General features: G+C 54.1%; 5 protein-coding genes across 5 annotated transcripts; 4 read left to right on the top strand and 1 right to left on the bottom strand.

Moving 5' to 3' along the window:
• The first annotated feature begins 2,852 nt into the window (after window positions 1-2,852).
• LOC146771991 (histone H1.3-like) lies at window positions 2,853-4,425 on the top strand. Its single transcript, XM_085640235.1, has one exon. It carries the CDS (start codon window positions 3,162-3,164, stop codon window positions 3,810-3,812), a length of 651 nt encoding a protein of 216 aa, XP_085496361.1. The 5' UTR covers window positions 2,853-3,161; the 3' UTR covers window positions 3,813-4,425.
• Window positions 4,426-4,568: 143 nt separating this feature from the next.
• LOC146771990 (histone H3) lies at window positions 4,569-5,027 on the top strand. The gene has a single exon (XM_085640239.1). It carries the CDS (start codon window positions 4,569-4,571, stop codon window positions 4,977-4,979), a length of 411 nt encoding a protein of 136 aa, XP_085496365.1. The 3' UTR covers window positions 4,980-5,027.
• LOC146771989 (histone H2B 1.2-like) lies at window positions 4,984-6,409 on the bottom strand. The gene has a single exon (XM_085640241.1). It carries the CDS (start codon window positions 6,099-6,101, stop codon window positions 5,721-5,723), a length of 381 nt encoding a protein of 126 aa, XP_085496367.1. The 5' UTR covers window positions 6,102-6,409; the 3' UTR covers window positions 4,984-5,720.
• A 21-nt stretch (window positions 6,410-6,430) lies between these two features.
• LOC146771988 (histone H2A type 2-C-like) lies at window positions 6,431-6,829 on the top strand. The gene has a single exon (XM_085640240.1). It carries the CDS (start codon window positions 6,431-6,433, stop codon window positions 6,827-6,829), a length of 399 nt encoding a protein of 132 aa, XP_085496366.1.
• Window positions 6,830-7,374: 545 nt separating this feature from the next.
• Window positions 7,375-7,953, top strand: LOC146771987 (histone H4). The gene has a single exon (XM_085640242.1). The coding sequence runs from the start codon at window positions 7,583-7,585 to the stop codon at window positions 7,892-7,894; it is 312 nt and encodes a 103-aa protein (XP_085496368.1). The 5' UTR covers window positions 7,375-7,582; the 3' UTR covers window positions 7,895-7,953.
• The last annotated feature ends 4,926 nt before the right edge of the window (window positions 7,954-12,879 follow it).

Raw genomic sequence — 12,879 nt, 5'->3', positions numbered from 1 at the left:
TGTGACATTTGCAGGTGTTAGGCTTCAAGGGGATGAAGTCGCACCTTCTACCCAGTGTCATGGAGCTCCGCGCAGGGTGAGATTTCTGGCTTCACCCCAGGCTTGAGGTGTGAAAATAAAACACTTCACATACTCAGGAAAGTGTATTTAACTGCTTTACAGTATCATAATAAGGCCTGCAAGGCCTTGGGTGTGTTTCCAGCCTCCAGACACCAGTTTTACTGATACTGGTGACATTTGCAGGTGTTAGGCTTCAAGGGGATGAAGTTGCACCTTCTACCCAAGGTTATGGAGCTCCGCGCAGGGTGAGAATTCAGGGTTCACCCCTGGCTGTTGGTGTGAAAACAAAACACTTTACATACTCAGTAAAGTGTATTTAACTCCTTCACAGTATCAGAACAAGGCCTGCAAGGCCTTGGGCCTAATTCCAGCCTCCTGGCACCAATTTACTGATACTTGTGACATTTGCAGGTGTTAGGCTTCAAGGGGATAAAGTTGCACCTTCTACCCAAGGGTATGGAGCTCCGCGCAGGGTGAGATATCAGGGTTCACCCCTGGCTGGAGGTGTGAAAATAAAACACTTCACATACTCAGGAAAGTGTATTTAACTCCTTTACAGTATCAGAATAAGGCCTGCAAGGCCTTGGGTGTGTTTCCAGCATCCAGGCACCAGTTTTACTGATGCTTGTGACATTTGCAGGTGTTAGGCTTCAAGGGGAAGAAGTCGCACCTTCTACCCATGGTCACGGAGCTCCGCGCAGGGTTAGATTTCAGGGTTCACCCCTGGCTCAAGGTGTGAAAATAAAACACTTCACATACTCAGGAAAGTGTATTTCACTCCTTTACAGTATCAGAATAGGGCCTGCAATGCCTTGGGTGTGTTTCCAGCCTCCAGACACCAGTTTTACTGATACTGGTGACATTTGCAGGTGTTAGGCTTCAAGGGGAAGAAGTCGCACCTTCTACCCAGGGTCATGGAGCTCCGCGCAGGGTTAGATTTCAGGGTTCACCCCTGGCTCAAGGTGTGAAAACAAAACACTTCACATACTCAGGAAAGTGTATTTAACTCCTTTACAGTATCAAGATAAGGCCTGCAAGGCCCTGGGTGTGTTTCCAGCATCCAGGCACCAGTTTTACTGATGCTTGTGACGTTTGCAGGTGTTAGGCTTCAAGGGGATGAAGTCGCACCTTCTACCCAGGGTTATGGATCTCCGCGCAGGGTGAGAATTCAGGGTTCACCCCTGGCTGGTGGTGTGAAAACAAAACACTTCACATCCTCAGTAAAGTGTATTTAACTCCTTTACAGTATCAGAATAGGACCTGCAATGCCTTGGGTGTGTTTCCAGCCTCCAGACTCCAGTTTTACTGATACTGGTGACATTTGCAGGTGTTAGGCTTCAAGGGGATGAAGTCGCAACTTCTACCCAGGGTTATGGAGCTCCGCGCAGGGTGAGAATTCAGGGTTCACCCCTGGCTGTTGGTGTGAAAATAAAACACCTCACATTCTCAGGAAAGTGTATTTAGCTCCTTTACAGTATCAGAATATGGCCTGCAAGGCCTTGGGCCTACTTCCAGCCTCCTGGCACCAGTTGTACTGATACTTGTGACATTTGTAGGTGTTAGGCTTCAAGGGGATGAAGTCGCACCTTCTACCCAGGGTCATGGAGCTCCGCGCAGGGTGAGATTTCAGGGTTCACCCCTGGATGGAGGTGTGACTATGTGGAGTGTTTTGTTTTCACACCTCCAGCCAGGCATGAACCCTGAAATCTCACCCTGCGCGGAGCTCCTCAACCCTGTGTAGAAGGTGCAACTTCATCCCCTTGAAGCTGTACACCTCCAAATGTCACACATATTACTAAAACAGGTACCTGGAAGCTAGGGATGGGCCGGAGATCCTGAAGGCTAAGATCTGATACTGGGACTGGTGTTCATGTACGTTCTGGACTATGTGAAGTGTTCTGTTTTCTTCCCCTACCTCCGTCCAAATTAGCAGCAGGCCTCGATCAGGCTACAGGGCGCAGAATATCATTTCTGGTCTCAGGTCTCCCTCGTGATATACCATTGGATTCAGGAGTGGTCCCCACTCCAGCGATAGGGCTCAGTAGAACAGTTGTAGTCACATGCCTCACTCTGTACTGTACTATTCAGTTCCGCAGTGGGCCTCCCCCCGGTCATAGGCTCAGCGTCTGACATACAGTAACTCACTCTGTCTACAGATGTCACCTCAGACGTACACCTAGCTCCAGCTTTAAAAATCAGCTCAGTAGAGTGCCTCCATGCCGGTACTGGGGTCACCATTTCAGGTGCATTCCCACCCTCTGCTCTCACTTGGGGTGTTTTTAAACATGTAGGCCTAACTCGGCCGCCTTCCTTCGTTGTGTCACTGTATTTATTTTATTTAGTCTGCGCCCGCCTCCTCTGGCTCGGCGCTCGGCAGTGAATGCCCTCTGCCTGCATGTGAAGCTGCCAGCACACGGCCGCCTGGTGATGCATGCGAGGCCGGAGCCAGGGCCGTGCCCCGCTGCTTGTAAAAGGCCTCCGGTTGCGCCCCCCCCAGCCGTGGGTGCCACAGCCGAGGGTGCAGGCGCCGGGCTGGGGGCTCCCTGGCATTGTTTCCACCCCGCGCTCGGCCGGCGGAGCCCTGTGTTACTTCGGCCCGTTCCAGAACGCGCTCCCCGCGGCCCCCGCAGCCCCACTGTGACGCCGCAGGGCCCGCTCCCTGCAGGAGCCCCCTCCCTCCCGCGGGCCGCCGCTCCCGGCCGCAGGAGGCGAGAGTGGACCGGGGAAAAGGGGCCGGGAGCCCGGGATTTCAGGCATGGAGGCGTCCGCCGTCGGGGGAGCGCCGAGTCTCCCCGCGGATCACAAGCCAGGGACGAGGGGTGGATCCGAAACGGGGGCAGGCCCGGGAGAGGGCCGAAGCTGGGCTCCTGGTCATACATGTGTGGAAGCGCGTGTTTAACTGATTGTGCTTTAAAACGTGGATAATCGGAAGGTAGGAAACACAAAAGTCAGCTCGGAGCAGAGAGCCGAGTGTGCCTCGCAGAGCCCTGTCTGCTCGCGACCAATCAGAGGCTGGCTCCTCCCTGTATATATTCACGGGGCTCGGGCCGAGAGGGACATTTCTGTTCTGTGACAGCGCCCGCGCCGAGACTTGCATTGCAATGGCCGAAACCGCTCCAGCCGCCGCGGCGCCTCCCGCTGAGGTCGCCCCCAAGAAGAAGCAGCAGAAGAAGACAGCGGGGGCCTCCAAGGCCAAGAAGCCTTCCGGCCCCAGCGTGGCCGATCTGATCTTGAAGGTGGTGACCGCCTCTGCCGAGAGGAAGGGAGTCTCCCTGTCGGCCATGAAGAAGGGGCTGATCGCCGAGGGCTACGATGTGGACAAGAACAAGAGCCGGGTCAAGGCCTCCGTCAAGAGCCTGGTCAGCAAAGGCGCCCTGGCCCAGCTGAAGGGCACCGGGGCCTCCGGATCCTTCAAGGTGAACAAGAAGCAGCTGGAGGGCAAGAAGGCGGCCAAGAAGGCGGCCGCCAAGACCAAGAAACCAGCGGCCAAGAAAGCTGCCCCTGCTGCCAAGAAGCCCAAAAAGGCTCCCGCGGGGGTCAAGAAGAGCCCGAAGAAGGTCAAGAAGCCAGCGGCAGCAAAGAGCCCCAAGAAGCCCAAGGCTGCCCCCGCCAAGAAGGCTGCCAAGAGCCCAGCGAAAGCCAAGGCGGCGAAGCCCAAAGTGGCCAAGAAAAGCCCTGCCAAGGTAGTCAAACCCAAGGCAGCCAAGCCCAAAGCAGCCAAGCCCAAGAAGGCAGCGCCCAAGAAGAAGTAAGGGCTTGCACCGAGACACTGCAAACACAACGGCTCTTTTAAGAGCCATCCACCCGGTCTAGAAGAGAGCTTGTTCACCCCCACCCTTTCACCCCGCGTGCACACTTCTCAATAATAATAAACGGCACAGTAAATCCCTAGCGCACCTTTACACACGCGAGTGCCGTGTGTGATCTTGGTCATATGAACGGCTCTTTTGGTGCTGCGTGGATTGGAATCTTTATAACAAAGAAAGAAGGGGGTCTGGGAGTTATTAGACCTCAGTTTATAATAAATGTGAGATAACGTGTGCCTTGGTGCTTTCACTGTATCCGGGCAGACTCGAAGTGGTGTCTGCATAAAGCAGACGATTGTGAACGTGAAATCGAGCGCAGTCAACGGCGGCGTGTTCCAGGGTGACCAAGGGCGGTACACTTAAAACATCCTGGTCTCCTCGCCCAGTTGATCGGGGGCGAGTGGTTCGTGTGACTACAAATGAGTGGATGGACACGGAGACAAAGGTTGACCGAAGCGCGGGCTTCGGCTCCAACGTACATCGTCCAATCGGAGGGTGTCTTTTTCTCCACAGCTCATTGGAGAGGCAGGCTACAGCCTCCGGTTGAGTAGCCAATCGTTGCACACCACGGGCTGTTTTCAAACCTGGGGCGGTCGCTTCAGCCAACCAGAGCAGCCCTCCGTCTTCGAGTGCATAAATAGGGCTCTTGCCTGCTCGAACTCCATTCTTCCTCGCTCGTCGTTGAGAGAGACCGCTCCCGCCATGGCCCGCACCAAGCAGACAGCCCGCAAGTCCACCGGCGGCAAAGCGCCTCGCAAGCAGCTGGCCACCAAGGCTGCCCGCAAGAGCGCCCCTGCCACCGGTGGAGTCAAGAAGCCTCACCGCTACCGACCCGGCACTGTGGCTCTCCGCGAGATCCGCCGCTACCAGAAGTCCACCGAGCTCCTCATCCGCAAGCTGCCCTTCCAGCGCTTGGTGAGGGAGATCGCCCAGGACTTCAAGACCGACCTGCGCTTCCAGAGCTCCGCCGTCATGGCCCTGCAAGAGGCCAGCGAGGCCTACCTGGTCGGGCTCTTCGAGGACACCAACCTGTGCGCCATCCACGCCAAGAGGGTGACCATCATGCCCAAGGACATCCAGCTGGCCCGTCGCATCCGAGGCGAGAGGGCCTAAGGAGACACCGACCCGAACAACCACCACAACGGCTCTTTTAAGGGCCACCACCCTGTCACCTACGAGCTTCTCTTATCTGCCATGTTCTACAGGTGTGGGTGGGTGGGCTGGCTGAGAGTACCCCGAGTACTGGGTAACTTATACCGGCACTGGGAAACTTATACCGGCACTGGGAAACTTATACCGGCACTGGGAAATCCGAGCACTCGGTGTGCACAGCCACCTCTTCAATTAATAAAGCGCTTTGTTTGGGTAGAGGGTCGTGCTGGGATCCGCTGGTCACAAGCCAGCGCTGTGGGGCATCTGTACATCGGGTTTATGTGTCCCGATTTCGGGAGCCTTTGCCCTGGGGCGGATGTTAGCCGTTGCCCCTGGTCTTAAAGTACAAACACAACGTGACACCCGCACACACTAAAACTGGTCGCAGGAAACAATAAGCCCGGGGGCAGCCGTGCGAGTTCCGCGTGGGCTTTATTTAACGTCATCGTTACATTACAGTGCTTGTGTGACACTTGGTCCCAAAGAGGGCTCATTCATATAAACATGCTTATTAAAACGGGTTGCCTGCTCCATCGTCCCTCGGTCTGCAGCAAGCCCCGTGAGAGCGGGTCTTGTGCGCTCAACATTACCGTTTAAAACACTTCTTTCTCCGGTCATAAATGAAGCACATTAGCTCTTAGGGGAGGACGTGAGTGGCCCTTAAAAGAGCCGTTGTGTTAGTTGGGGATGCGCCTCGAAGCCTTACTTGGCGCTGGTGTACTTGGTGACGGCCTTGGTGCCCTCGGACACGGCGTGCTTGGCCAGCTCTCCGGGCAGCAGCAGACGCACTGCGGTCTGGATCTCCCGGGAGGTGATGGTGCGCCGCGAGTTGTAGTGGGCCAGGCGGGAAGCCTCCCCGGCGATGCGCTCGAAGATGTCGTTCACGAAGGAGTTCATGATGCCCATGGCCTTGGAGGAGATGCCGGTGTCCGGGTGCACCTGCTTCATCACTTTGTAAATGTAGATAGCATAGCTTTCCTTCCTGCTCCTCTTGCGCTTCTTCCCGTCCTTCTTGGGCGGCTTGGAGAGCGCTTTCTTGGAGCCCTTCTTGGGAGCCGGCGCGGACTTGGCTGGTTCAGGCATGGTCGACAATCTGCACCGCTTCCTGTGGAGCCGAGAGAAATAAGGCAGGCGAGCCCGGCACTTGTATTTATAGGCTGGCCGTGTAAAGTAGCTGCTTCTCTGCTCTCCCGTCTCATTGGCAGGCTCAGGCAGGGCCCCCACTTCCCTTTGTAATGCGGTACTGGAACTTTGATTGGTGAAAAGGAAGCCCTCCTCCCTCCAATGAGAAGAACTATCAGAGCCTAGCTGTCAACCAATCAGAAGCGCCCGAAGTCTTTATATCGCCGGAGTCCCGCAGAACAGCAGTACTATTCTTTCTGTTGTGTGAGTGAGCCCCTGCATCGATCGCCATGTCTGGACGCGGAAAGCAAGGAGGAAAGGCCCGCGCTAAGGCCAAGACACGCTCTTCCAGAGCCGGGCTCCAGTTCCCCGTGGGCCGTGTGCACAGGCTGCTCCGCAAGGGAAGCTACGCCGAGAGGGTGGGCGCCGGTGCCCCAGTCTATCTGGCTGCAGTCCTGGAGTACCTGACCGCTGAGATCCTGGAGCTGGCCGGCAACGCGGCCCGGGACAACAAAAAGACCCGCATCATCCCCAGACACCTCCAGCTGGCCATCCGCAACGACGAGGAGCTGAACAAGCTGCTGGGCCGAGTCACCATCGCCCAGGGAGGAGTCCTGCCCAACATCCAGGCCGTGCTGCTGCCCAAGAAAACCGAGAGCCACAAGGCAGGGGGCAAAGCAAGCAAGTAAAGGCCCGCAGACCACCGTGGAAACGCACCCTAAACACAAAGGCTCTTTTCAGGGCCAACCACAGACTCCATCAAAGAGCGTATCCGTGGCCAAGGTGTTACTCTGGCGGCTTCATAGTTGCGGCAGCGCCCGCACCGTCGCTACATAGGAGGGCATGCACAAGCCCTCGGACGTACACGTAGATCTTGGCCCCCGTCCCAAAACCTAGCTTGAGGCCCACAATAATAATGTTTTTGTAAAAAAAAAAAAAATGTACATTTTAATAGGGGCAGTTTACAGACTTGCCACAACCGGGCGTGACATGTGGACAGTGTTACGGGGTGGCGGGCGGCCGCACACAGCTGGGTGCTGCCGGCGAGGCCGTTAACCTGTTTGCTCCATTAACACTTTTCAGAGCCTTCTGTTCATGGTGGGAGCGGGCACCGAGCGCCAGGGTTAGGCGGGCCGCGGTGACGAGTGGGGGCCCGGGAAGGGAGGCGCGTGTGTGTGTGCTTGACTGTGATCTATGCCCCGGCGGCAGCTGCAGAGCCCACGACAAAGAGGCGGCTGGGAGCGCGCTCTTTTTCAAACGGCAACGGCCGCTCCAGCCCCCGCTCCCTGCAGAGGGCGGTCCGGGGCGGGCTCCCTCGCCATCCTTTGAGTCACGTGGGCCGCTTGCAGCGCCCTAGCTGGTCCGGCACAGCTCCTCCATATAAGCAGCCGCCGCTGGCCGCGGCCCTCATTTCTGCTCAGTCACAGCACCGACAGGAGACCATGTCTGGACGCGGTAAAGGAGGGAAGGGGCTCGGCAAAGGCGGCGCCAAGAGGCACCGCAAGGTGCTCCGGGACAACATCCAGGGCATCACCAAGCCAGCCATTCGCCGCCTGGCTCGCCGTGGCGGGGTCAAGCGCATCTCCGGCCTCATCTACGAGGAGACCCGCGGGGTGTTGAAGGTTTTCCTGGAGAACGTGATCCGGGACGCCGTCACCTACACCGAGCACGCCAAGAGGAAGACCGTCACCGCCATGGATGTGGTCTACGCCCTGAAGCGTCAGGGTCGCACCCTCTACGGATTCGGCGGGTAAACACTCGGCTTGCCCACGGAAAAAACAAAACAAAACCCAAAGGCTCTTTTAAGAGCCGACCACGATGTCATGGGAGAGCTGTGTCTATGCGCTAGGGCTGCTTTCTAGGCCCACAGCGGGTCGAGTGAGGGGTGCATCAGGGGAAATTCTCCGCAGCCACCCTGCCATGCAAGGCACTGTCCCGGGGCCAGGGTGCCTTCCTGGAGCCCCGGCATGGGGGTCCAGGGGCGCGTTCATCCCAGTCCAGCCCATGGGGCCGCTATCCTGAAGCCCTGTACTGGGCACCTAAGGCGGGTATAGCCCGGCCCAGGGGCCCGCCATCCTGGAGCCCTGAACTGGGGACCTAAGGCGGGTATAGGCCGGCCCAGGGGCCCGCCATCCTAGAGCCCTGTACTGGGGACCCAAGGCGAGTTTGGCCCGGCCCAGGGCCGGTCATTTCTCCCTCGACTATTAAGCCCCCACGTAGTGGGGGCTTACAGAACACGGACGAGGGACAAAGGTTAGAGTTAGCCGCGCCGGGAGCGCGGCCGGCCATCTGGTCGCCGAGTTGCGCGACCAGATGGCCCTCGGAGCTGAGCGACCAGATGGCCGGGCGGCGGATGGGCGGCGCTAACTCTAACTTTTGTCTCCCGCTCGGGCGCTGTAAGCCCCCACTCCGTGGGGGCTTAATAGTCAGTAAAATAGAGTTCCCATGCAGGGCCATGGGGTGTGGGATCCTCATTTTTTTTGTGATCGATCGTGACCGATTTCGGGACCCTCTGGGCCTCTAAGCACCTGTTTTAGTACTTTTTTTTTATTTATTTATTTATTCTTTTGTTGGCATTTTGGTTCAAGGGGACCATGGCACTACTTCTACCCAGGGCAATGGAGCTCCGCTTCGGGTAACATTTCAGGTTTTCCCCCTTAGCTGGAGATGGGCCCCAATAAAAAAAAAAAATCGCAATAATAATATAATACATATATTTTTATTTTTTTATTTTTTTTTCGCCCAAAAATGAAATAATGTCCTTCACAGTATCTGGTCCATTTTATTAGCCTCCAGTCACCCCTTTAACAATGTTTAATACAAAAATAAAAAAAAAGTACTAACATTTTAGGTCCAAGGGGACGAAGTCACTTTTTCTACACAGGGCTATGGAGCTTCGATTGGGGTAATATTTCAGGATTTAACCCTCGGCTGGAGGTGGGAAAAAAAACTTCACTCAAAAGGTACACAAAGCCCTTTACATTATCAGATCCAAGACTTCAGTGTCTCGGGCCCATTTCTAGCCTCCAGGCGCTTGATTTATTCTTTTTATGACATTTTGAAAATTACAGGTTTAAGGGGACACAGTATCTCCTTCTACCCAGGGCTATGGAGCTCCGCGCAGGGTGAGATTTCAGGGTTCACCCCTGGCTGCAGGTGTGAAGATAAAACACTTCACATAATCAGGAAAGTGTATTTAGCTGCTTTACAGTATCAGAACAAGGCCTGCAAGGTCTTGGGTTTGTTTCCAGCCTCCAGGCACCAGTTGTACTGATCCTTGTGACACTTGGAGGTGTTATGCTTCAAGGGGATGAAGTCGCACCTTCTACCCAGGGTCATGGAGCTCCGCACAGGGTGAGATTTCAGGCTTCACCCCTGGCTGGAGGTGTGAAAATAAAACACTTCACATACTCAGGAAAGTGTATTTAACTCCTTTACAGTATCAGAATAAGGCCTGCAAGGCCTTGGGTGTGTTTCCAGCATCCAGGCACCAGTTTTACTGATGCTTGTGACATTTGCAGGTGTTAGGCTTCAAGGGGATGAAGTCGCACCTTCTACCCAGGGTCATGGAGCTCCGCGCAGGGTGAGATTTCAGGGTTCACCCCAGGCTTGAGGTGTGAAAAATATACACTTCACATACTCAGGAAAGTGTATTTAGCTGCTTTACAATATCAGAATAAGGCCTGCAAGGCCTTGGGCCTACTTCCAGCCTCCTGGCACCAGTTTTACTGATACTTGTGACATTTGTAGGTGTTAGGCTTCAAGGGGATGAAGTCGCACCTTCTACCCAGGGTTATGGAGCTCCGCGCAGGGTGAGATTTCAGGGTTCACCCCTGGATGGAAGTGTGAAAATAAAACACTTCACTTACTCAGGAAAGTGTATTTAACTCATTTACAGTATCAGAACAAGGCCTGCAAGGCCTTGGGTTTGTTTCCAGCCTCCAGGCACCAGTTGTACTGATACTTGTGACACTTGGAGGTGTTATGCTTCAAGGGGATGAAGTCGCACCTTCTACCCAGGGTCATGGAGCTCCGCGCAGGGTGAGATTTCAGGCTTCACCCCTGGCTGGAGGTGTGAAAATAAAACACTTCACATACTCAGGAAAGTGTATTTAGCTGCTTTACAGTATCGGAATAAGGCCTGCAAGGCCTTGGGCCTACTTCCAGCCTCCTGGCACCAGTTTTACTGATACTTGTGACATTTGTAGGTGTTAGGCTTCAAGGGGATGAAGTCGCACCTTCTACCCAAGGTTATGGAGCTCCGCGCAGGGTGAGAATTCAGGGTTCACCCCTGGCTGTTGGTGTGAAAACAAAACACTTTACATACTCAGTAAAGTGTATTTAACTCCTTCACAGTATCAGAACAAGGCCTGCCAGGCCTTGGGCCTAATTCCAGCCTCCTGGCACCAATTTACTGATACTTGTGACATTTGCAGGTGTTAGGCTTCAAGGGGATAAAGTTGCACCTTCTACCCAAGGGTATGGAGCTCCGCGCAGGGTGAGATATCAGGGTTCACCCCTGGCTGGAGGTGTGAAAATAAAACACTTCACATACTCAGGAAAGTGTATTTAACTCCTTTACAGTATCAGAATAAGGCCTGCAAGGCCTTGGGTGTGTTTCCAGCATCCAGGCACCAGTTTTACTGATGCTTGTGACATTTGCAGGTGTTAGGCTTCAAGGGGATGAAGTCGCACCTTCTACCCAGGGTCATGGAGCTCCGCGCAGGGTGAGATTTCAGGGTTCACCCCAGGCTTGAGGTGTGAAAAATATACACTTCACATACTCAGGAAAGTGTATTTAGCTGCTTTACAATATCAGAATAAGGCCTGCAAGGCCTTGGGCCTACTTCCAGCCTCCTGGCACCAGTTTTACTGATACTTGTGACATTTGTAGGTGTTAGGCTTCAAGGGGATGAAGTCGCACCTTCTACCCAGGGTTATGGAGCTCCGCGCAGGGTGAGATTTCAGGGTTCACCCCTGGATGGAAGTGTGAAAATAAAACACTTCACATACTCAGGAAAGTGTATTTAGCTGCTTTACAGTATCAGAATAAGGCCTGCAAGGCCTTGGGCCTACTTCCAGCCTCCTGGCACCAGATTTACTGATACTTGTGACATTTGCAGGTGTTAGGCTTCAAGGGGATGAAGCCGCACCTTCTACCCAGGGTTATGGAGCTCCGCGCAGGGTGAGATTTCAGGCTTCACCCCTGGCTGGAGGTGTGAAAATAAAACACTTCACATACTCAGGAAAGCGTATTTAGCTGCTTTACAGTATCAGAATAAGGCCTGCAAGGCCTTGGGCCTACTTCCAGCCTCCTGGCACCAGTTTTACTGATACTTGTGACATTTGTAGTTGTTAGGCTTCAAGGGGATGAAGTCGCACCTTCTACCCAGGGTCATGGAGCTCCGCGCTGGGTGAGATTTCAGGCTTCACCCCTGGCTGGAGGTGTGAAAATAAAACACTTCACATACTCAGGAAAGTGTATTTAGCTCCTTTACAGTATCAGAATAAGGCCTGCAAGGCCTTGGGCCTACTTCCAGCCTCCTGGCACCAGTTTTACTGATACTTGTGACATTTGCAGGTGTTAGGCTTCAAGGGGATGAAGTCGCACCTTCTACCCAGGGTCATGGAGCTTCGCGCAGGGTGAGATTTCAGGGTTCACCCCTGGATGGAAGTGTGAAAATAAAACACTTCACTTACTCAGGAAAGTGTATTTAACTCATTTACAGTATCAGAACAAGGCCTGCAAGGCCTTGGGTTTGTTTCCAGCCTCCAGGCACCAGTTGTACTGATACTTGTGACACTTGGAGGTGTTATGCTTCAAGGGGATGAAGTCGCACCTTCTACCCAGGGTCATGGAGCTTCGCGCAGGGTAAGATTTCAGGGTTCACCCCTGGCTGGAGGTGTGAAAATAAAACACTTCACATACTCAGGAAAGTGTATTTAACTGCTTTACAGTATCACAATAAGGCCTGCAAGGCCTTGGGTGTGTTTCCAGCCTCCAGGCACCAGTTTTACTGATACTTGTGACATTTGCAGGTGTTAGGCTTCAAGGGGATGAAGACGCACCTTCTACCCAGGGTTATGGAGCTCCGCGCAGGGTGAGATTTCAGAGTTCACCCCTGGATGGAAGTGTGAAAATAAAACACTTCACATACTCAGGAAAGCGTATTTAGCTGCTTTACAGTATCAGAATAAGGCCTGCAAGGCCTTGGGCCTACTTCCAGCCTCCTGGCACCAGATTTACTGATACTTGTGACATTTGCAGGTGTTAGGCTTCAAGGGGATGAAGCCGCACCTTCTACCCAGGGTTATGGAGCTCCGCGCAGGGTGAGATTTCAGGCTTCACCCCTGGCTGGAGGTGTGAAAATAAAACACTTCACATACTCAGGAAAGCGTATTTAGCTGCTTTACAGTATCAGAATAAGGCCTGCAAGGCCTTGGGCCTACTTCCAGCCTCCTGGCACCAGTTTTACTGATACTTGTGACATTTGTAGGTGTTAGGCTTCAAGGGGGTGAAGTCGCACCTTCTACCCAGGGTCATGGAGCTCCGCGCAGGGTGAGATTTCAGGCTTCACCCCTGGCTGGAGGTGTGAAAATAAAACACTTCACACACTCAGGAAAGTGTATTTAGCTCCTTTACAGTATCAGAATAAGGCCTGCAAGGCCTTGGGCCTACTTCCAGCCTCCTGGCACCAGTTTTACTGATACTTGTGACATTTGCAGGTGTTAGGCTTCA

Source organism: Triturus cristatus, unplaced genomic scaffold (assembly GCF_964204655.1).
Source record: "Triturus cristatus unplaced genomic scaffold, aTriCri1.1 SCAFFOLD_1058, whole genome shotgun sequence".
In the NCBI taxonomy this organism is placed as follows: Eukaryota; Metazoa; Chordata; class Amphibia; order Caudata; family Salamandridae; genus Triturus; species Triturus cristatus.
Note: the sequence above shows the minus strand (reverse complement) of the source record. Positions and strands in the feature narration are given on the sequence as shown.

Excerpts from the sequence above, each read along its gene's own strand:
- LOC146771991 (XM_085640235.1), top strand. The coding sequence starts at position 3,162 with ATGGCCGAAACCGCTCCAGCCGCCGCGGCGCCTCCCGCTGAGGTCGCC.
- LOC146771987 (XM_085640242.1), top strand. The coding sequence starts at position 7,583 with ATGTCTGGACGCGGTAAAGGAGGGAAGGGGCTCGGCAAAGGCGGCGCC.
- LOC146771989 (XM_085640241.1), bottom strand. The coding sequence starts at position 6,101 with ATGCCTGAACCAGCCAAGTCCGCGCCGGCTCCCAAGAAGGGCTCCAAG.
- LOC146771988 (XM_085640240.1), top strand. The coding sequence starts at position 6,431 with ATGTCTGGACGCGGAAAGCAAGGAGGAAAGGCCCGCGCTAAGGCCAAG.
- LOC146771990 (XM_085640239.1), top strand. The coding sequence starts at position 4,569 with ATGGCCCGCACCAAGCAGACAGCCCGCAAGTCCACCGGCGGCAAAGCG.